This window comes from Mizuhopecten yessoensis, unplaced genomic scaffold (genome assembly GCF_002113885.1).
Source record: "Mizuhopecten yessoensis strain PY_sf001 unplaced genomic scaffold, ASM211388v2 scaffold7087, whole genome shotgun sequence".
NCBI lineage: Eukaryota > Metazoa > Mollusca > Bivalvia > Pectinida > Pectinidae > Mizuhopecten > Mizuhopecten yessoensis.
In genome coordinates, this window is record NW_018406874.1 from 1,207,340 (window position 1) to 1,230,787 (window position 23,448).

General features: G+C 37.9%; 1 protein-coding gene across 1 annotated transcript; it reads left to right on the forward strand.

Moving 5' to 3' along the window:
• Window positions 1–390: 390 nt before the first annotated feature.
• On the forward strand, window positions 391–22,995 carry LOC110453114 (protein Wnt-4-like). Its single transcript, XM_021501952.1, has 4 exons — window positions 391–1,030; window positions 18,576–18,853; window positions 20,383–20,651; window positions 20,873–22,995. Exons 1-4 carry the CDS (start codon window positions 957–959, stop codon window positions 21,332–21,334), a joined length of 1,083 nt encoding a protein of 360 aa, XP_021357627.1. The 5' UTR covers window positions 391–956; the 3' UTR covers window positions 21,335–22,995.
• The last annotated feature ends 453 nt before the right edge of the window (window positions 22,996–23,448 follow it).

Here is a 23,448-nt window from a genome sequence, read left to right on the forward strand (position 1 = left end):
AAAGGGTTCACGGAAAACCAGTGGGAACATCATCTTACAAAATGCAATCCGTTATGTCTGATTTTGCTGTTTAATACGGCAGCAAGCTCTGACAATGATGAACTGGGCACTCTTCATGAAAGAGAACAAATAATAAATATTTGTATTGCTTTCAAAAAAGCTGTACGCTATATTTTTTCTTAAGAATAGAAAGCATGAGTTAATAGTGTAGTAAGATGTATTATAATACAAACGTTCTGTCGCTTTACAATTGTAGTATCTGATACGAACAGACGGTCGCAAGCACTCTATTCGCCACAAACCCAATCGGGGGCTGATAACACATGAAAGCAGAGGTCATTTTAAAACGGGCACTTTGCCTATTTTCATTTATTGTATATAATTGATCCACAAGAGAGGAAAATTTAATGAAAACACAGCGTAGTAAGTCAGACCGCTGTAGGTGTCGTGTGAACGCGATCGACCAATCAGCGGCCAGCAAACGCCGAAAAAGACAAATTGGTTTTTAGTTTGAGGGCATGTTGTCAGTAGCGTTATTCAAACGGAACTACGCTAGACCCAGGACAGAAGGAAATGAAACAGAGAAAGTCTGCGAGGATCGCTCTGGGTATCTAGAGGTGTAACCGTCAACAGCACTCATAGTACATGTTGTGCTCCTGGTGTTTACATTGGCACACTGCACACTGATGAGTGACCCTATATCACAGCCGACAGACAGGGCAACCAGCAATTATTGAAACACATTCCTATCAACACTTTATTCTCTAAAGAAAAACAAGTTTGAAGATACCGGATTTTTCGTGGATATTTGTGCAGTTTTTGGAAGTTTTTCCGGTGAATAATGTAGTTTGTCCGGATGTACAGTATGGAGAGACCCTGCATGGACTAACGGGATGATGGTGTAATTCCTGGAATAAATTTAATTGGGACATTTTTTTAACTAGAGACGACATATAATGGGATCTTCAACAAGACATTACATTTCCATAATTTTGGTGTGCATATTACAGAGCGTGCACGCGTCATGGTGGTAAGTTGTGTTTATTGTCCTCTCAGTTCTACAAACCTGTTCACGTTTCTTTTCCTCGAAGTATTACACATTAACCTGTTCACGTTTCTTTTCCTCGAAGTATTACACATTAACCTGTTCACGTTTCTTTTCCTCGAAGTATTACACATTAACCTGTTCACGTTTCTTTTCCTCGAAGTATTACACATTAACCTGTTCACGTTTCTTTTCCTCGAAGTATTACACATTAACCTGTTCACGTTTCTTTTCCTCGAAGTATTACACATTAACCTGTTCACGTTTCTTTTCCCTCAAAGTATTACACATTAACCTCTTCACGTTTCTTTTCCCTCGAAGTATTACACATGAACCTGTTCACGTTTTCTTTCCCTCGAAGTATTACAAATTAACCGGTTCACGTTTCTTTTCCTCGAAGTATTACACATTAACCTGTTTACGTTTCTGAGTAACATTCTTTTTTCTTTCGGGTACTAAAAAAACTTCATTTACTGGTGTATTCGCTTTTTATGGAAGTATTTTATCGTACGGTATACTATTTTCACGTTTTTATTTCGATAACGATGAACATTTTGTTCATAATTCACGAACTTGATTTTTATGATGTTCCATCAGTTTACAGAAACAGCCATTAAAATGCTATCTTTGAAATTATAATCGTTGTAATTTACTCCATGGTAAATAAATATATATATATATTGTCGCAATAGAAAGGTAAAACTCGTACTATACCTATGTAGACCGTGACTTTGTCAATCAAAATTATTTAACGAATAATGATCTTATATTACTAAATCTAGAAAATGGTCCCTAGAATTGTAGAACTGTTTACGTGACAGAGAGGATAACACAAAGTTCTGTTTATACATTTAGTATTGCCTTTATTATTTTCAATATGAGTAGAAATAAATAAAATAAAAAAAGGATCATAACCTTTTATATTTATCTTCTCTCTCCCAACACTACAGAGAAGTAAACATCTGCGTGAATATAATCTTTACACCACCTACACAGCACAGGCACGTAAATATAAAATATAAAATTGAACATATTGAAGTAGAGGCAGGGGGTGAAGAAGGAGTGTGTTACCGATCTATCTAGGTATAATTGTGTAACAGTACCTACCGCCGCTCCATGTGTTAACATCTCCTTTGATATCGTGTGTATAAAACCTGTGTTATATTGTACTCGGGGCTTCTGTGTCAGATGTCTGGCCTGATAGGTTTGTGATAAAACAGACATACTCGACATGTTCTCAAATACTTTCTTTACACCAAAATGTCCGGCTTTTATCCGGTTTTATCATTATAGAAGATAGGTAAATTAAAACAAATGTAGAGTTTGATAGAAAATATTTTTTTCAAACTATAAGTGATAATAAAAGGAATTAACCAAATATCAAAACAATCTATGGTCATAAGTGAGCGGGGTTTTTCTTTACATCACAAAAGAAAGAGACGCTAAAATATAAAATAAGGCACGTTTTCCGGGGGCCGGGCAATGTGACACCTAAAGGTGTAGTCGTTGGTGGGGTGTGACTATGTGGTTCTCGCCCGTACACTCTACCGATTCCTGTACCGATAAGCTCACGGCAGTAAAATGAAGTGTACGTGAACAGATATTTCTACACCCGAGTTTTCCATTTCCTTACAACTGATTGATATCCCGAGGGAATCGTTTGGTAGAATTAAGATATACGGTAAGCCGCAAGACCTGCGCCACGCCATTCCCTAATCGATCACAGAAAGAACGGTCCAGTTGTATTATAGCGTTGTCCATTATTCTCCCTATCGTTAGATCATGATAAATGTTATATATGGGCCGAGTTTTGAAACTATGGCCAAAAATATATATCGAGACCTTTTAGAAACCCTTTTTTCTGTGCAGTCAATGGCAGATGGGTCGATGCAATTTATCATTTTCCATACCAGTGAGATACCTTTGTCGATAGTTTTAGTTTGCTGTTAAAGTTAAAGTTGGGTAACTTCGATTTCCTTCGAGATTAAATCTGTAATTTCTACTTTGACACACGAGTCCTTGGTGACCTACCGCGACATTGTAAGAAATTTCAAGTTGAAATGTTCATCTGTTGAGATTTTAATGAAGAAATTATGCGCAGACACGTATGTGGTAAAGATCTCCTCAGTGACATGTAAATCACACAGGCTGTTTACCTGGGCCACAAAACTTCAAACCACGTCAAATTAAGGATAACCGTAACGTTGACTAATTTACCTCCACGAAGAAGGGTTGTTCAGAATTTTACAGGCTCAGGGATCAAAATTTTAAACGTTTTGTCAGTCTCCCATTCAAGAAAGTGGAAACATTTAAGAAAAACTTCCATTGATAACTTTTTGTCCAAATCTATTTATAAAATAAAGGAGACTGTGTGTATCAACAGGAAAATATAGTTTTATTTTATAATCAAGGCCCAACATCATGGCAGTAAGTAAAAATCAGATTGTTAAGTATTTACGGAATATTTTAAAAACTAACAAAAACTCAACTGTTGAACAGAGTGTTTAGAAAATGGGAAATACTTTTCACATAAAAATCGCTTTTGAATTGAGCCATCACATTATCTAGGTTGGCGATCTTGAGAAACAACAGCATCCCTAATTAACAAGCCTTCTAATGAGTTTCCTTACGCAACCTGATGGATTGGTATCCGAACCATTTAAGAGTGTAATGTTTTATCATGTATGTATGTCCATGTGTGGTTACAAGGAGACGACCCCAGACGATTAGCACGTTATTAATGTCGGCCTGGGGATTCTCGCGTACTAATTAGGCAAAACCATTACTTTGTAGCTATGAACTACCCCTAGAATTCAGCTGAACCCTGACCTCTGGTAACAGCCCTTTAGTTCTGCCCCATCTACTCCGAGCCCCTTCTGTGGGGAGAACGCGTTATTGGGTGGTAATGATACTGTGGTGGTTTTACTATCTCCACTAATTGACAATATCTGCTAGTAATTTGTCCTTATTCAAAATGACCGCATAAAATCTCCTGACTTTTGTTTTGGTTTCAGATTTCGAGCTATTTTTCTCCAACATATTCGGCTTTTCATTCTTCATTCATATTCTAGTTAATTCACAGATCAATCGCTTAGATGATCGGAAAATTTATAGTCATAATGGAGAAAGAGGCAATAAATTATAAAATGTATTTGAGGAATGCTCCGATATATCCCTCTGACAGGTCTCGGACCTTTCCACACTTTGAAGTGTTGATTTTGACGACGCCATAATGTATAACACCCATGTTTATGATGTATGATAATGGTGATAAAAGCGGTGTGCATGTTGAAGCCCGCGGGTGCGGGCACTTCGTACCAATGTTTGTCCTGTTCTCACGGATCTTACGCCCAAGGTGTTGCGCCCAGTGGCCCCGGGACAACGTCACATCAATTAATCTACCCGGATAAAGCACAGTTATAATTATAGGTAATTAAATCATAAACCATAAATATTAGCGCTAAAACGTTTGTAGTTGACGCGTTTCGTATGAATTGTTTACACCTGTATGTGGAGGTGAGAATACCTTTGAAGATAGACGAACAATAGGCTAAACCTTTCATCTTTTCAACGCGTAATTAAATACAAATGTACCTACTGACCCGTGACCAAATGGCTCGCGGGGTGACCGTGGTCACTGAGTCGTGTAAATCTGACCGTGGGAGGGTCATTGTGGTGCGTCACTACTTCCAGACGTAAGATTTGGGGGACCCCTGTCAAATGTCAGATGTAAATAAAACATGCCACCGTCTATGTACAGGCGGTCAAATCAATATTATTGGTAAGGAACGAGCGTTGTGCAATTGTTCGTAAGTCTTGCATTGTACTGGTTCCGAGTGAGAAATCCCAGGTCATTGTTCCAAGGCGTACGATCACTGTTCAGACCAGCTACCTGTTTTAACAAGCTGAGTAAATATTTTTCGCATGTCACGAAGGTTTGCTTTACCTTTTTGCACCTGTATACTAACTTTTTAAAGTTTCTTCATATTTATACGAGAAAATCGCGGCGAACGCTGTACACAAATAACGCCGACTCGGAATACAGATTTTTTTTGTTTTTCTACATTATGTAAGGATTGCAAGGATAGCACCTTGAGTATGGTGATATACGTGGGTGTTACAAAAAAGGCTCAAGGCGTATTCGTTACGACAGATAAGTTTACAATAAACTAGTGTCTCCCTTGTTAGAATATTTAATTACAAAAGAGAAGTGTTATAAACTTGCTAGGATATGTAATCACAATTAACAAGTGTCTGACTTTGTTAGAATATTTAATTACAAAATGTTAGAATATTTAATTACAAAAGAGAAGTGTTATTAACTTGCTAGGATATGTAATTGAACTTCAATGAAATTTACAATAAGGAAATATGTTATCTGTGTAGGATATAACTACTACAAAGAAATGTGTATTCTTACTTGGGTATGTACACTACAGAAATACTTAAATCCTGCTATAGGATCTCTTGTTGTACTTAATAATTTATCATTGAAAGAATATGAAATAAAAATAAAGAAATGAATTATCCACTTGTTTAAATTAGATAGTTACAATGGAGGAATATATGCGTAACTAGGTTAGGGAAGTATTCTATCCTTGTTAGGACATGTAATTATTTTTTATGTACTTAGCATAGAAAAGGATTTCATCTTTTGTTAGGATGTGTAATTACTATAAAGAAATTATTTAGTTTCGAAGGAAAATTGAAAGTCACAACAATAGAAAAGTGATTTATCCTTGCTAGAATATGTTATTACTATAAAGAACAGATTTGTTTATGAAGGATATGATATTACAATTGAGAAGTGTTTTATCCTTGTTAGAATATGTAATTACTAAAATGAAATAAACTATCCGCGCTACTATATGTCATTACAATAAAGAGATGTTTTATCGTTTTGTTAAAATAGGTAATTACAATAGAAGGACCTTTTATCATTTGCAGATATATAAATAATGTTTTGTAAACCTATATATGTCACGTATTTGAGTAGACGAGTATGTTGTGATATTTGTAGATCTCACTCCGTGTTTTACCCCCTCCCTTTAAAAGTGACCCCCTTTACGGTAGCTGACCCTTGTGGAAGAAGGCATTCTAGGAGAGGAAATCCAACTTAGCCTTGTATTTCAACCAAAGGCGAGAAATTGGGACCGACACGTTCTAACAACATAAGACGAAGCAAATGCCCCGGGAAGCGACATGCTTTCCACTTTAAACCCAATTATACCTTTCAACACAGCCATTTTCAATTATCACCAGACCGTATTTTATTACAGAAATTCAAAAGTCTGCCCCTGGTTTAGCTGTAGCCGCAAGTCAAATGTTTGATATTGAATATGGAGGAGTAAAAAATGAACACGTGAAGAATGTCGGACAAGCTTTCGTGATTGATTGGTTCTGTTTACCTGGTACGGCGTGATACCTAGACTGTCCAGCGTGTCTTTCAACCCTTTGTCCAAGTGTATATAAAAGTTACAGTTCTATAATGAGCCAATTTAAAATTTCCCATGTGAATAGGTAGCAACTGCTCCCCTCAAAGACACCCAGGACATTTAGATAAATGGAATGGACGTTATTTCCAAATTAGGACCGCTTCGAATTTAAAAGAACGAACGAAACACTCACATTAAGTTTTGGGATATGTTTGTATAACGGTATCTCATTAACATTACGAGACACGATGCAGGCGAAAAAGCAAGGTGCTATGAATTGACATTTATTTAACATGCAATGAGCAGATATGTTTGATAAACAGTATGCTAATCCCTTTATACTTACAGCGATAGATACCGGGTATGCCAATGGTAATGGAAATATTACGTACGTTCGGAATGAACTTTCAATGATGTGAAATAGCAATGTACTAGAAAGCATTCTTCCCGTCAATAAAAGACAAAGTACTGCAAAACACACCAGAGAACGATTTTATTTTTGGTCGCTTAGGAGTGTACCAAGCATCGTTGACTCAGCAACATTGATGGTCTCTCGTCCATATATTGAGTGTAAAGTAATAGTCCCATTTAAACAGAGACAGCAAGCCTTCGGCGATAGAGGCAGTGTTTGATGTGCTTATCGACCCACGTGTCTACAGATTACCAGATCAGTACACAAGTAGTAAAAGTCTCACTCAATTGAAAAAGTGAATAAAAGTCGGTAGAGTATGATAGCGAACAGGCGGTCTCACCCGGCGATAACGCCTCCCGGGCCCGAACACATAACGCCGCCCTCCTGGCCCCAACACATACCTATAGGCCAGACCCTCACGGACGCATGAACTAAAGATATTTAGTTGATAGCATATCACGTTTGTGATATGTCCTTTATATCAAAATAAATCTTTAATGATCATAAGATGTGCTTATCAAAAGTAAATTTGTTCTCGGGCCGTATTCAATAGACTTGGTTGTCGAGTATCCCCGAGTCCTATTCGGCCCTATTTGCGGTAGGTACTCGGGTGATCTACAAACGGCTCCCGTCAATGGCTACCAGAGAGACCGCGCATTCTACTAGGGATACTACCGCTTTTCTGAAATGGTTTGACGATGATAACGAATGAAAGGTCTATGGAATTTCATTGAACGTTCTATCGAAGCAGGTTGAAGCCGAAAGGACATGAATAGAGAAACGGATGCTCTTCAAATTGTGCATGTAGTTTGATTTTAAACATAAAAGGTTATTTAAAACGCTTTCAAATCTTCTGTTTATTTTCAAGGGTTTTAGAGCAAGATAAAACATCCCATTGAGTGTAAGTCTTAGAGTATGTGCCGATGTAACAATCAGAAAAAACGGATTGGAAATTAGCATGGGTTATTTTATTCCGAGTGTTTTGTTTCAACATTTCGTGAAGACAGACAGAAACTAGATAAAACTTGGCCTTTTCGATGCACGCGCGCGCTCTAATGAGCGAGCATTACGTAAGATTCCCGCCATGGTAACTTGAGACAAACTCACTGCCTCACCGACGGGGGCACACCTAGTGCATAAAACACTGAACAAGTGAATAAATATCACTCATCGGAAAATGATAGGTTACGCATAAAAAGAGCAGCGCATAGTTTGAAGTTTTCAACCATTCTTGGCATAAACCCCTAACATTTAAATGTACAAGGGACAATTATCACTTAAAAAAACGAAACCTTAAAATAAAGTGCCGTCAGGAACGTTTAAATCACTTCTTAAATAACAAATGTTGATAACTTGTAAGATATCACAGATGTAGTTTTTGTCTGAATTACATCCAACCCCATAAACATGTTGTCCCCTTCATAACGAGTACTGAATGATGTGATAAAGAGAAGTGGCTGACGGCAGGGAGGGGGAAGGGGGCATACAGGGAGGTGGTGCAGTGAGGAGGTTTCAGGGAAGGGGTGTAGTGAGAGGTTATAGGGAGAGGTGCAGGGAGAGGTACAGTAAAGAAGTATATAGGGGATACGAGAGGGTTGATCTACACAGCACGTGCTTCCCCCTACACGAGTTTTATCTTGGGTAACAAAGTGTTAGTTTCAAAAGTGACATACTTGAGATTGCTGGAAACATTCATGACACCATTAAATATCATCCGGTTCTTTTTGGCCCAAAATTGTTCCAAGTTCTAAAAAGGCAAAAAACAATAAACACATAAGTGTATACAGTAACCCACAAGATGAACTTAGATTGTCGATGAGCCGTACAGGAACACAAAAACAGATTCTAAAGAAGCAGAAATAAATATCATTGGTGTATAACAGCAGTTTTGGTAAGTTTATCTAAGGGCTGTACAATGGAAACGTCTGTTTTACTTGATAAACGGAGACGTAATATAAAATAGCATTAGCACGCGTACGAACGTGATAAACACGCGCATGAATGTGTTATTGTTATCTATTTTAAGTAGTAATCTTTCGGCAAAAAGTACTCTTTCAGCAAATTATAGAAAAAAACAAGACAAAACAGTTAGTTTAGACTTTTTTTTAGCAATATCATGACTTTCTATATATTAATAATTTTGTATAAACTGAGAAACAGAGTAAATATCGAAGCTACAGCGAGGGAAGTAGCACGTGCAAGTCGAGTGTTACTATTCAGAATACAGCTGTATAAAAACACACAAACCGGAAGCGTTGTAAGTGGAGAAAACTATCTTTTCAAAGTTGACGTCTCCCTAATTAAGGAAAACAAATATCCCGCATGTCGGGTTTAGACCGGTACTTAGCCTTACACTACAGAACTGTTAGCGAGGATAGACAGGCTGATTTACCGCCATACAGAACCACTTTGTCGGAAACAACACGCGTCGCCCTCTCAACAACAAACAAGGAACCATCTCTCTAAAGAGTGGCCTGGAGTCATCTTATACACTGATAGTGACTAGAGTCATCTAAAACGCGACTCTGTAGTGGAAAAGAGCTATCTCAAAAACGACAATAGAGTTGTTCACAGCCATCTCAAACATGAAATTAGAGTTATCAACAATCCGGTATCATATAGACAGTGCTAAAATGTTCTAGAGTTATCTCAAACGCGAATCTACAGTGGCCTAGAGCTATCTCAAAAACGACAATAGAGGTGTTTACAGCCATCTCAAACATGAAATTAGAGTTATAGTCACTTGAATGTACCAATCTACCCTACACTAGGAGTTCTACTCTACTACATGGCGCAGTAGTCGCTACACGTGCTAGAACCAAGTCAGAACTTCAACATCAGCTTCTTTATTCAAACATCAATTATTCATGTCAAAGTCGTCTTAAAATGTCATTACAACGTCATAGTCATTATTTAGCAACTAGGAATATAGTTGTTTCTGATTATCTGATGCCAGTGTGTTCTGTTTAACTTCATTTGAAGAAGAAAATCTAGCAATGAATTTGTATTTGTACATTAAATCCTTGTGAAGTAACGAACAATGAGTCGACCGTAAAATGACGAACAGTATAGAACTAGAAATCTGTCTACTAGCTAAGTCACACACTAATCAGGGTGTAAAGCAGAAGGTTATATTATAAGTATTTTAGAAAGCAGCGCGTATTCACACGCGGAGTAATTGCATTAATGATTTAATAAAACCTCGGTCTGGTTTGAATTATAATTTGTTAAATGCTATCAGCCTTGGGATGATGGTATTTGGCGGTAATTTACGATGTAACTAGCATATACTTTAATAGATAAAACCTCCAGGACACGTGACCCTTCATTACAACAGCAGAATTATCAGAGTAACGAGGAAATATGTGGTTTGATAAAGACAGAACGATAAAGCGGACGTATTTACAGCGCGATACATACGATAGTGACAGCCTTGTATCCCGGTCTGGACGGTAAACGTGAACCGTTTGGTGCCTCATACATGTATATGCTGTATACCTACGACCCCAACTGACATTCCTCTTCCGATCTAAAGACGTAAAACATCGAATCGTAGCGCATAGCAGATTACAGGTGTGTCAGAAACGTCTACAATATTAAATATGTCAGATATATCAAATAATAATAGGTTCTACACAAGAAAACCGTGTTCACTCGAAATGTAGTATGTATGAATGTCCTATTTCTTCTAATGTAAACAACACCGTTACGATTATTTTTTTAATTTGTATTTTGGCGTTTTTTCTGCGGTTTACTGAGAAGAGTGTTATGATTAAACAAAACAAAAAAACATTCTACCACAAATTAGTTTCAGAAACTGAAGTTTTTCTATAAAATGTTTCATTTTCCATTAAAAAACGCATAGATAAACTCTCAACTATCAAAAATAAATGTTTGCATATGTCAAGAAGAAGTCCCATATCTCAGCGAACCTGGACGCTGACCTCAATAAAGTTACCTATTGCACAAACGACATTCCAAACGTGTAAAACATTTGATAGTGGTCACCTTTTCTCCAAGTTAAACAAACTTGTTTTCACTCTTGAACAGTTTCACTCGATTTATCGCTGATTGTAACCAATACCTGTCACAGGCAATCGGTGACTTCCAAATCCACAAACCTAGCCAGCCACTGCCCGTACTAAAGGAAGGATAAAGACTTGCCGAACTTATCTTTCGGATAAGTAAATAATAGAGACCTTCCGAACTTCGTATAAACACCCTGTCTAAACTTTGCCAATAAATAGTAGAAACCATCCGGACTAGCCAATAACAACACCAATCGGAACCAGTTTTATACGGACGGTGATTGTGATCCTTATTTATACCCAATCCGGTGCACTCACGGATGGTTTCAAAGGACGTTGGTTTCATAGACGTTCTCGACATACTCCGATGGTTTCAAAGACCTTCACGAAACACACCGACCGTTCCGAAATACTCCGATGGTTTCAAAGATCGTACAAAAACACGCCGAGTGTTCCAAAGACCGCCCGAGTTATGCCATTGATTTCATAGACGGAAATGGTTTCATAAACCTAGCCGAAAAATCCGCATATAGTTTCATAGACCTTCCCGAAACACGCCGATTGCTTTATAGCACATATTTTTATTCGGTAATATATCAGTTTTGATGAGAAAAAAAGTTTGATGTTTTTTGATAATCCTCTCTTGTACACGAGATTAACACGAATGTTGTGGGTATATTGCTACGTCGCAATCTATGATAGGTTTTCAAATATCATCGTCTAAGATCTCCCAAAAACTCCGTGCAGCTTTACTACTGCCGGTGCCGATCCCTCCTGATATTCCGTCACATGAACTGCTCTCGTGAAATGCACGCATGATCTGTGGGCAACCAATACCGGATGTGAGAATGTTTCGATGCCACCATGATAGAAACAATATGATGTAAGACGATTTAGTAATTATCTTTGAGACAGTTTATGGTTCGTGAAATATTCCGTCTTAGATGTAGAATGTCGGGATAGCGTGCCCTACCATAAACGGGACGTGATCTGTGTGGTATAGATCACTGAACTGTCTGTCTCTGACTTGATGTGGTAGACCGGTAGATTACCTCACAGATCGGTTGTAACTGCTTGCTCAGTTCGAGTGCTGTGTAGACCTTGGTATGTCTTGTCTGAATACCAAAATCAAAACTCTCCTTAGATTCCGACAGTCGCCTCCACAACTTTGACCAAACTCTCTTTTATTCTGTTGACATAATTTAATGGTATTTTGTTATCTGATTTTAAGTACAGCATCATGTTTTGTCATCAAGCGAAAATTTCAATGCAAGTAGAAAATAAATTGGTTAAACACTATTAGGATACAAGTGAAATGTCATACCAGTCCAAAGGAAGTGTGGTCGAGTTTAAAACGAGGTCGGTCTCGGTGGTTTGTGAACCGAAATTTCAGTTACTTTTGTTTCATAAAACGATTATTTCATGTGAAATTTCGATGCTGAAAGAATTTAAAGAAACAACAACCGCGAAATATAAAAAAAAAGACAAACAACCAAAAAATCATGATAATAAAATAAACCTATATAATGTTTATAATTATATCGTGGTCATATAAGGGTCTGAAAAATTCGTTCTATGCAACTCTCTGATTTGCCTAATGGTTTTTCAAGCATTCTTTTATAATTTTGTTTCTTATTTAGAATTAATACAGTTAAAACATGATATTGAAAAGACTACCAATCAATGAACGTCTGATGTCTGAGACTGTCTCGTCACGTTAACCACGCAACTGTTCGGTTTCATTCACGGTAACTTATGGAATTCCCAAACGTTGCTAAAGTATATGAATGACTACGCAGTGAAATTGTAAACCGTTATCTGTTGTTCAAGGTCATCGATGATTAGAGGTCAATAATTGGTGTTGGCAAGTTCACGGTACCTGACGTAACAGACCGAGCGGTAGAAGCCGCGCCTGAATTGGATAACATCCCAACCGAGTGCGCCTGGGTGCGCTCGATCAGTGGCTATTTATTTGTTCTTTTTCCCAATGGAATTACCCGTTTAACGCAACAAACCCAAACATTTTCTATTTTTGAATCACAGATTGCATAATTCGGATTTGACATTTTGGTGCTATGCATAGTTGCTCTAAACGTGTTGAAAGTTAAGACACGTATGTCAAGTAAAGCTTGATCATATTGTCTTAAAATGTGTGTTAGACGTCGTATAATTCCATACTATTTATTTTCAATTAATTGATATGAATCTTCGAGATTTGGCGCAATTCCACAGAAAGCTACATTGATATTTGGACAAAGCTGAGGTTCATTGCTATATGGGTGCCACATGCTCCATTTGAAATTCATTTCCCTGGATAAACACGTATACGGAAATTACTTTTCCGTTCCCTTGAAAATTTGTTGGGGATTCTATTTCCAGTTAACGTCATGTAAACACTTCCACAAGTTTCTATGAATTAAATTAGTAGTGTTTCTGAGATCCACTATACGGTGTCGTCAAAAATGCATTGTCATAGATTCGGTCAGCGGGGCCTCCGTCAACAAACTTTGATGGCGTCGAATAGGGACGGCTTTGTTGTCGACTACAGCTAACAAGATATCGTCAAGTAGGAAAATAAAAACGGAACGAAGACTGTAGTGAAATGAAAAAGATAAACAAAACAGTGTTTTTAGATTTATATCTAATTGTTGAACAGAGACTTTGCAAGGCTTTATGTCAGATCAAATCAATGAAACAAATTATCTTCCACCTGTTCTTCATCATCTTTCTTCTCTTAAGAGACCGAGAAAAATGCTAACATATCTAAACGTTATCGGACGATACGCAGGCAATGTGAACAATATGCAAGCAATGCTAACTTCATAATTCATATGGGCTTTTTACCATGTAAGGAGGAACTACAAGTTTCAGTTATAAAATTTTCCTCGTCAATCTTATTTAATGAAACGGTAGGGGTTCATCCTTCTCTCACCATGGTAGCTACGTCGATAGGGTAGGGGTCCATCCTTCTCTCACCATGGTAGCTACGTTGATAGGGTAGGGGTTCATCCTTCTCTCACCATGGTAGCTACGTTGATAGTGTAGGGGTTCATCCTTCTCTCACCATGGTAGCTACGTCATAGGATAGGGGTTCATCCTTCTCTCACCATGGTAGCTACGTTGATATGTAGTTCAAGTGTACCATTACAATTGAATTGTACTTCGCATATTTTAAATGGAAAACATCGGTTTTATTATCGTATTTTAAACTTTTTATTTGAAAAACATTAAAATACCCATGATGTTTTCGATTTCGAAATCGTTCGCAAATAATACGCCTGCTCTTTTCAGGAGAAAAATTTGCAGGTGCAAGTACACGATAAATGTCAAACTGAATTACCACTTCCGCTTCCACCGCCTGATTGGGTTGGACATCAGAGGTTTAAGGTAACGCGGTATGAACGCCAGTCACAGTATATTTACAACAAAAACAAGAAACCGAGTGGAAAAAGAGTTACTGCTAACACAGGCAAGGATCAACATAAAAACTCATATAAACAATAAAAAAGGGCGAAAAAGAAAATGAGAATTTTTACATTATTTAGTGTTAAGGTTTATATCGAGTTGTAGCGTTACTCCCGTTAGAGACGGGGTTCGATAACGGCTAGCCTGTATGACTAGTTGGTTGATTATATTATAGCAATCTTTTTTTTAACACTGGTTCATGTAGAAGTCGTGTAGTACTGCCAACAATAAACTCAAATAAAGAAGTCCAACCTCTTACTGACGAACATACGATAAACTCAAATAAAGAGGTCCAACCTCTTACTGACGATCAAAGCCAAGACCGTTTCCCCTCCCCGATAGTAGCAAGGGCTATAATATATGTAGCCACTGTTTCCTCAAAGAAAAAATCCTGTCACACATTAGTGATATTTCTATTACCATTATGTATTTGTTTCCAGTTGTAAATCAGCGCATTCCTGTTTTTGGTATGTGTAATTCCTGTTTTTGGTATGTGTAATTCCTGTTTCTGGTATGTGTAATTCCTGTTTTTGGTATGTGTAATTCCTGTTCAGTAATAAGATCACTGACTTAAGAGCGGTTTTTTTACCTGTAAATTTACTAACCGTACACCGTTGCGAACTGGGGTGGTTATTTGATCAGGAAGAGACATCTTTGTGGTTTGCCTTTATCACTTACTCCAAGTTATTCAAAGCCACGTAAAATAAGTTTAAACTTAAGGCCTCTCCAAACTAAAGCCTCTGCTCTATCAATTGAAACTGGAGATCAAAAACAAACGGGAAGGTCAAGAGGGCGCTATTGGAAGACGCGAAGCACTCTTTTTACATGAAGGTAAAAAGATCAATTGTACTCGAATCTTACTTAAATGACACGAAACAAGAATTTTGATGTTCTTTCTCGATCTAGTAATCAGCTTTCGTTTTTAAGAGCACTTATCTATATAGGCCATTGGAGGTTTTATCTTTTGGAATAGATTCATGTTTCCCTATGAGCTTAGGCATGTACTCTGTATAACGTTAATCTGAAAGAGGTTGTTTTAACGGCTTAGTCGTATGCTTTAGTCCATTTCGACCTCACAAAGAATTTATCTTGAAATGCCTTCACTCGCACGACTTCGAGGTGGACAGATGTCCTATGTAGCGATTAGGGTAGTACAAGTCCATTGGCGTAAGGTCAAACAGACAGTCTACAAACACATGGTCACATACGTGTACGTTATACAATAGCACAGCATAACACTGCATAAGTGTGGCCCAGACAGTCAATTTTCTGTCGAAGCGATCTAAGGAATGAAACACATATATATATAACGATATATTTTTCATTTTATATGTTTCATAAACTAAGTTATGCACTTAGCAATGCGTTCATATTGACTGCATATTAGAAAATGTATCGAAATATATACCGTCTTAAAACTTCATGTGCTAATCAAACGTTCTACATACGAGATGTTTTGCCTACAATGAGCCTCTGGTAGTCATTAATCCAGGTCTGTATGTCAACTTCTTCGTCTTCTCTATAGGTTAAGATTTTATTTATGGTGTTGCCCGTATCTCTATAACAGTCTATTTAAGGAGTCGCGCGCCTCCCAGGACTCCTTCACGGCGTTACACCATATATCGTGTAGAACACAAATACATTTGTTTTTTATTTTTCTAGGTAGTACCTATAGAGTAAAACAACTACCGCTCAGCCAGTACACAGCTGATCACGTAGACGTATTCATGGCTCTCCTTTAGCGAAGAATATTTTTGTTGCTTCTCTTTGTAATTGCCAGATTTTACAAGCCCTACAAGACAAACGACGTTTTAATGTAAAGTACTTATTGTTACGATAAAAAGGAGAGAGTCGTCAATTACGAGTGCATGGACATATACGAGCATAACTCTACAATCGTAATAGACTGTAAACAAACAGTTTAGATCATCCTGCATTGAATACGTGCGTGTGTTCACGTTCATGACTCTCTTGTCAAAATAAAATAATAGATAAATAATATCAAACATATAATTACGTCATTAATAAGATACCGTTTAGCAGAATATAGGTGTGTTCACGATTCTGCAACCGTGAAAGACAAAACGTGCAGGTTCTGTTGTAGTTGTGACGATTAAGGTTTAAACAACTGTTGTTGCTGTCACTGTCAGGTATAGCCTACCTATCCCAAAGTTGATAATCTCACCCCCGCCCCTTCTCGCCTTGGTAACTCGATATATCTTTGAAGGTGGTATATTTTATCTATCGAATTCGGAGAGGATCCATTTTCCGGTCTTTGCCACGGGTCAGAGTAGAGCTGGCATGAGTTTAGCTGTTGTTTCGGGGAGATCTACGTCGGACTATTTGATGGCCGTATGATATCGTTACGCCGGGAGTCAGAGAACGTCACGCATGACTTAGGTATTGTTTTACACCCGAACGGGGCGTGCTCTTGTGAAGTTTCCGAAGTCGAATGGTGAAAATTATCTCATTGATACACAGAGAAGCCATCTGTTTCGGGTCCATAAACTACGTGTGTGTCGATCCACTGACTGCAATTAAAAGGTAAAGCATAACGTGATACGGTTATGTTTTGTCAAAGTCGTCACGCATTTCAGCATTTCAAGGCATCAAACTGAACCAATAACCTTTATTACAGCCGTTCCCGTGAAATAAGAGTAGTGTTCCATTGTCTAAGTTGAGAGATTTTATAGCACCCACTGTCTGGTAGGTTGTCTTTAAAAATGTTTAAACTATCTGTAAATAAGACAATTACCATAGAATACGTTTAACACCTAGAGTACCCTTTTTCTAATGTCTAAACGCGATAACACTTTAGTATAATTGAATTAGAATAGACCAGAACATCGTCGATCCGATAACAAAAGCCCACCGTTACAACCGTTACGTGCACATTGGTACTTAATACATTAAATCCAATTTATTTCAAGATTTAAATAAACGAGATTAAGTGTGGAATGATACGCCGTGCTGTCCGTCCGTACAGAACAAGCGTTTCAATGACAGAGTAAACGAGCATTCACACTCCCGTATTGACACCGCTCCAACTTCCTCCACGCTTTGTTTGGTCTGTAGTCTCGCGATATCGGGATAGGTTTCTTACTCAAAACGCAAGGTACGGCGTTCTTAAATGTCAAACAATTTAATCAATTAAGTAAATAGACAATTTCTTCATCTGAAGTGTCAGCATTGTCTGGTAGCTATCTTGTGTTCTTCGCCAACGATGCTAGTTAAGGAATGTTTGGGTAATTTATGCGTGTTTTGTTTGACCACCCGAGTTCCAGTCATCAAAACCTTTCCATTTTGTCACGTCTCGACTTGTAATATTACTTAACCTTGCCATCTTTAGCGTGCATACCACCAGTAACGGTTGTGTTATACTAAAACGTCAGACCTATACCCGTGATTTTTCCCAGTCCTCTATTGCACATGTAGTGCTTATACCAAAACGTCAGACCTATACCTGTGATTTTTCCCTGTCCTTTCTTGCACATGTAGTGCTTATACCAAAACGTCAGATCTATACCCGTGATTTTTCCCAGTCCTCTAATGCACATGTAGTTATATCGCATGGAGTATTGAAAAACAATGTTGTGAAGAATGTAGAAGTTAAATTGAAACATATCTCAAGCTAGACTTTATAAAACTACCGATTGTTTGACCAGGTTAACATTGGTTCTGGGTATGAAATTAGTGTATAATTTCCCACCGGGTAGCCAATATGAAACCTCTGCATTTGTGAAAGTTCTTTTTAGTATTTATTTATTGAGAAAAGCAATACTAACATGATAAAATACACCTATACTATACTTTCGTTCAATTAAATGTTGTTGACAGAATACTGTAGTTTATTCCAACATGCTTTGTTTTAACATGAAATGTACAAGTAGACTTGCAACAGCTCCTGTAGATATATTGTCTAACGGTAAACTAACACTGAGTATCAACAAACGAACGGGTTATAAGGAAGAGATAGTTGCTTTGGTAGATCTTATGAACTGGTTGGTATTAAAACAAATTAATTGAGTTTGCCTCTATACCAACTTAGTTTATCACCCATAAAATCGACACATGCAAGCTTGCTTTTTTCTTTCGGAACCATTGCTCTTAACTGATTGAGTGATTAATAGCCTGTAGAATTTTGTACAGAACGTAACATTCAACATTTTTTGCTGTTCCTATATTTTCAGGTATCTGGCAATTCTGAGTTCTTCCCCGACCAGCAACTCGCCACCAGCAGAACAAGTGGTTCCAAAACTACAGTCGGATCAGGGATCCCGTTGTTCAAACCTGGCCTTCCTCACCCCTCGCCAGAAGGAGTTGTGTGAGCACGAGAGTCGCCTACTTAATGTAGTCAGCCAGGGAGCGTCCATGGGTATCTCGGAATGTCAACACCAGTTCTCCGCCCGCCGCTGGAACTGTTCCACATACAACAACACCAGTGTCTTCGGCAAGGTTCTCGGAATTAGTAAGTATACTATATAACCCCCTGATTGGTCGATGCCTGTGAATTTATTTGTATTGGACGAAAACCATAATGGGATTGGCCAAGATGTTGTGACGAAACAAAATGTAGAACATAGCATTTGTAGCTATTATTGTATTCTATTGCGCTAAAATCACATGTACGTACATATTGATTGTCTAAACTCAGAGATATTGACAAAGTTTAGTTCTGTTAGATGGACAGTTAAGTTCCCTTCCAGTAGAAAGCAACGTACATGTAACTTAACGCACAATTCACGCGTAAATCGGCCTACATCCTCGGTCCATTGAGATTTGTAGTGGCGTGCAAACTTCCGTTTGCATCTTTGTTTTTTCGTGTTCGATTCAAATTAGTCAGGACGAATGTTTAGACTAATCTATGTTTGTTAATCCGATGTCTCTGTGGATCAGTGACGCTCTGTGACGGGGCCATGTTTCCACGTATAGGCTCGGAACTGTTCCACGCTCTCGAACAATTACACGTGGTGTCGGGAAGTAACGCGGCAGTTCATCAGGTTGCGCGTGCATTGCAGTCGTTATCTAAGTAACATAGATGTGCATCAATCAACCTGTCGCAAAGGACTGTTTTGTAGAGTTTCCTGTACTTTTAGGAAAAAAACTCATCCAATCAACAAAACTTAAGATCTATATTTGTTTTGGCGTGACGAGAGCAGCGACGGTTATGTTGAAGGGGCTGCATTGTTTGTTCTCCGCATACATACAATTATATTTGCAAGTTGTCAATCGCTTCCGTTTTCGTGTGTTTAAAAATTTATATATTCTAAAAATATCAGTTATTTACATAACCTTATGAACCAAAATTAAAACAGAGAATTCCGTTACTTTGGGATAAATAATCATGATCAACTAATTTACCTGGTAACTGTTAATTTTCAAAAATCTGTTCGATAAGTTAGTTTCGGGCGTGACGGGGATGGCTACTTGATATAATGGCTTGCGCACCAGTATGGTGGGGCCGGGGTGGACGAGATAGTGCGTACTCCATGTCCCAACCTAACGACTAGGTGACTTGCTTATCCCATGTATTTCCCGTGGGTTATGTAACTGTCAAGACCAATAAGCACGCTTATATACTTTATCTTCCAAAACGATCATGTCTGTCTTTTCATTTAGTGCTGACATTTATATGTATCATAAGATATCTTGACATGCAGGTTTAAATTCTTTAATGTGACAGCGAATATATATATATATATGCCAACAGGAAAGAGTAATGCTCGGATTAGAATCTACCGTATCAGATGACTTGATGGAGCAAGCACCACGTACACATTAAACAAACTTATACGAATGCTCTCGCCTGCTTCAGACGCCATTGTATCTACAATTTGACAATGATATGAGTATATAACATAATTGTATGTATTCAAATAATCTGAGTATCGTTACAGCCTCTGTGAAAAATCGCCACAGAATATATTCATTATTTGTCTAATGCCCGAATGTCTATTATACCAATATCGACCTAACTGTCCGTATTTTCCCTTCCAGAAAGCCGAGAAACGGCCTATATCTACGCCATATCATCAGCCGGCGTCATGTATAGCGTCACGCGCGGCTGTGCGCGTGGGGACCTCGAGCACTGCGGTTGTGACGACAAAATCAGGTGGCGGAAGGCAGGCGGAGATTTTGAATGGGGAGGCTGCTCAGAAAACACTAAATATGGGGCAAAATTTTCTAAGGAATTCGTTGATGCAAACGAGAAAACCGTTGACGAGTCCGGTTTGATGAATCTCTGGAACAATGAAGCTGGAAGAAGGGTAAGTACCGTGACGTACATCGTCCTACACGTTGTGGTCAGATTAACACAAGAACAAAATGTAGTACAAATGAAATAAGTCCTTTATCTTTTTACGGTAGAAACTGCATAAATAGTTAAGATAAACACGATACAAAGTAGTTTGTGAGATTACGTCTGGATTATATCTAATTTCAAATATAATTTCAATCATTCTGATTTTTATTTCCGCTTCTTTTCCAGACTGTTAAGACGTCAATGGAACTTCTCTGTAAATGTCACGGAGTTTCTGCAACATGTTCCGTGAAAATCTGCTGGCGGAAAATGAAGAGCTTCCGGGCAATTGGCGCCAAACTGAAGGCTAAATTTGACGGCGCAAGTCTCGTAAAGGTTAACAAGAAACGCAGAAAGTTAAAGCGGATAACGATAGATATGAAAAAGCCGACGAAAAAAGACTTAGTGTATCTGGAGGAGTCACCGGATTATTGTAATGTCGACGCCAAATACGGGTCACTCGGCACGCGCGGGCGACAGTGCAGCAAGGACAGCTATGGCCTAGACGGCTGCACGCTCATGTGTTGTGGGCGTGGCTACCATACGATCGTCAAGGAGATCAAGGAAAACTGTGACTGTAAATTTGTCTGGTGTTGTAGAATAGACTGTAAGAGGTGCTCACGAGTTGTGGAAATGCATTTCTGCAATTAAGTTTCTCTTCTCCTGCCGCTATTATTTTCGTTCTGTTTGAATTAATAGCCACCATCTGTATATACAACATGCTTTATATATTTATCTATTTTGCATAAATTATATTTATAAATATAATTAAAATATATATATCGGTGATGTTGTTATGATGGTTGACTAGGCTTAAAGTCATGGTTGGTGTTGAGGACTGTGTGTGTCTCCATTTGTGACAGATCGGTTCAAATGTCTAGATGGATGACGGACAACTGTCATAACAGGACCGTGAAAATACCGGTTAATTGTGCTCGATACAAAGCAAGTTTGCTTATGACAAGTGTTGTGAATTAAAACGTTTATGAAGACAATATTGACAAAATGTACTGAACTCGTGTGTGCTTATTGTCTCTACATATTCACAATTACAAAAAAGGCCTCGTGTTACCGAGGATGACAAGGGTATTGTGATACCAATACCAACAAAAATGAACTCGTAATATCGAGATAAACAAATACACGTTGTTCACATTTTATGAAAATCGACTATTTCTAAAACGCCACAAGGTCGTGAACGGAACCACGTGACTAGGAACGGTTGATGATTTAATATTGTGCTCTTTTTGTTCTTTGTTTCGTCTATATGTTTGTCCCTCAGTGTTCAGATTGTATTATATATAACATTTAATATATTTATTATTTGACACATTTTAAGTAAATGTAAAATATACAAGCCATGATTCGGCGAAAGGTTCTTAAATCAGCTCCCCTCGTTTCATTGTACATCAGAGTTCGCCATTGACACATGATCTCCCAGAATGCATTGCTGTCAATGGAGAGTAGCGCAAGGAACCCAGGGAATATTTGTTATGGCCTGTGGACGAGATATAACTTTATAAGTTGTCCACGACTCGGTAATAACCGGGAGTAAGGACGAAAAGTCACATCTCCAATTAATCAATCATACGATTTAGGCAGTTTTACTACCGAACTGTGCTGCTTCAATAGAAGCCAGTGAAAATTGTTAATCAAAATTAAAAATTAAAATAAATGCGAGTCTCATTGTGATATGTATTTAGTTAATGGATGAGTTTACGTACACAGTTTGTATTCTGAATAGTAGATACATTTATATATTTGTTTACGATGAGAACTCTGTAGGCTGATGTTATGTAGTGTGTAGGTCGTTACACCTGTACTGTGTAGGTTGTTACACCTGTACTGTGTAGGTTGTTACACCTGTTCTGTGTAGGTTGATTACTATTCACCTGTATATGTACATTACGTATGTTGATACATTAACATGTACTGATGTTATACCTGTAGTGTTGCTATATATTTGTATAGCGCCACATCTTATCTCGAGGAAATTGCCCTTGTTGTACATTATTGCTCCACAGGAACATGTGGTCAGAAGCATGACAAAATTAAAGATAAAATCTAGTTGAAATATAAATAAACGGAACGTCATTCATTAATGAATGTCATTGATATAAAAAGAAGAACATGGGATAGTTATATATCTTTTGTATTTCACTATGATATTATCCATAATAAGGACATTCTTCTGACCACATGTATCCGTGATATGCCCCTTCAGGGTTGTGCTCGGTTCTATAGTTTCTGTACATAAGCGATTTGTATATATTCGTCATATAAATCACCCAATAAAACGTCTCGAAAACATGTTTCATGTGTTGGTTCAATCAATACTATTATACGTTTAATTCGACAGGTTAGTTGTCATGGAGTTCTTATTAACAGGGTAGCACCAAACTTCAGATAGGAAGAAGAAAAATCACAAATATATTTATATACAAGAAGGGTTGTTACTTATGGGTGATGAAAAGGTGGTATGTACTCCCGAGGAATCACTCATCCTCACTACCGATTTATTTTCGATAATTGTGTTTGTTTACCCATTTGTATTTTTCCCTTATTTTATTTTTTTCTGGTTTCTGTATATAACGATAAAGTCAGTTGCAGATACTGATAGTAGTATAGTAGGGCGTATCGAGACGGGAGCCATATGATTTTGTCATATTCCCTCACTCATTATTTCAAATGTCAGCATATCCGGTTCCGGTAACGCTGCTGGAGTAGTTAAACTGTATTACATGCCTTGGTATTTTATTTCTTCC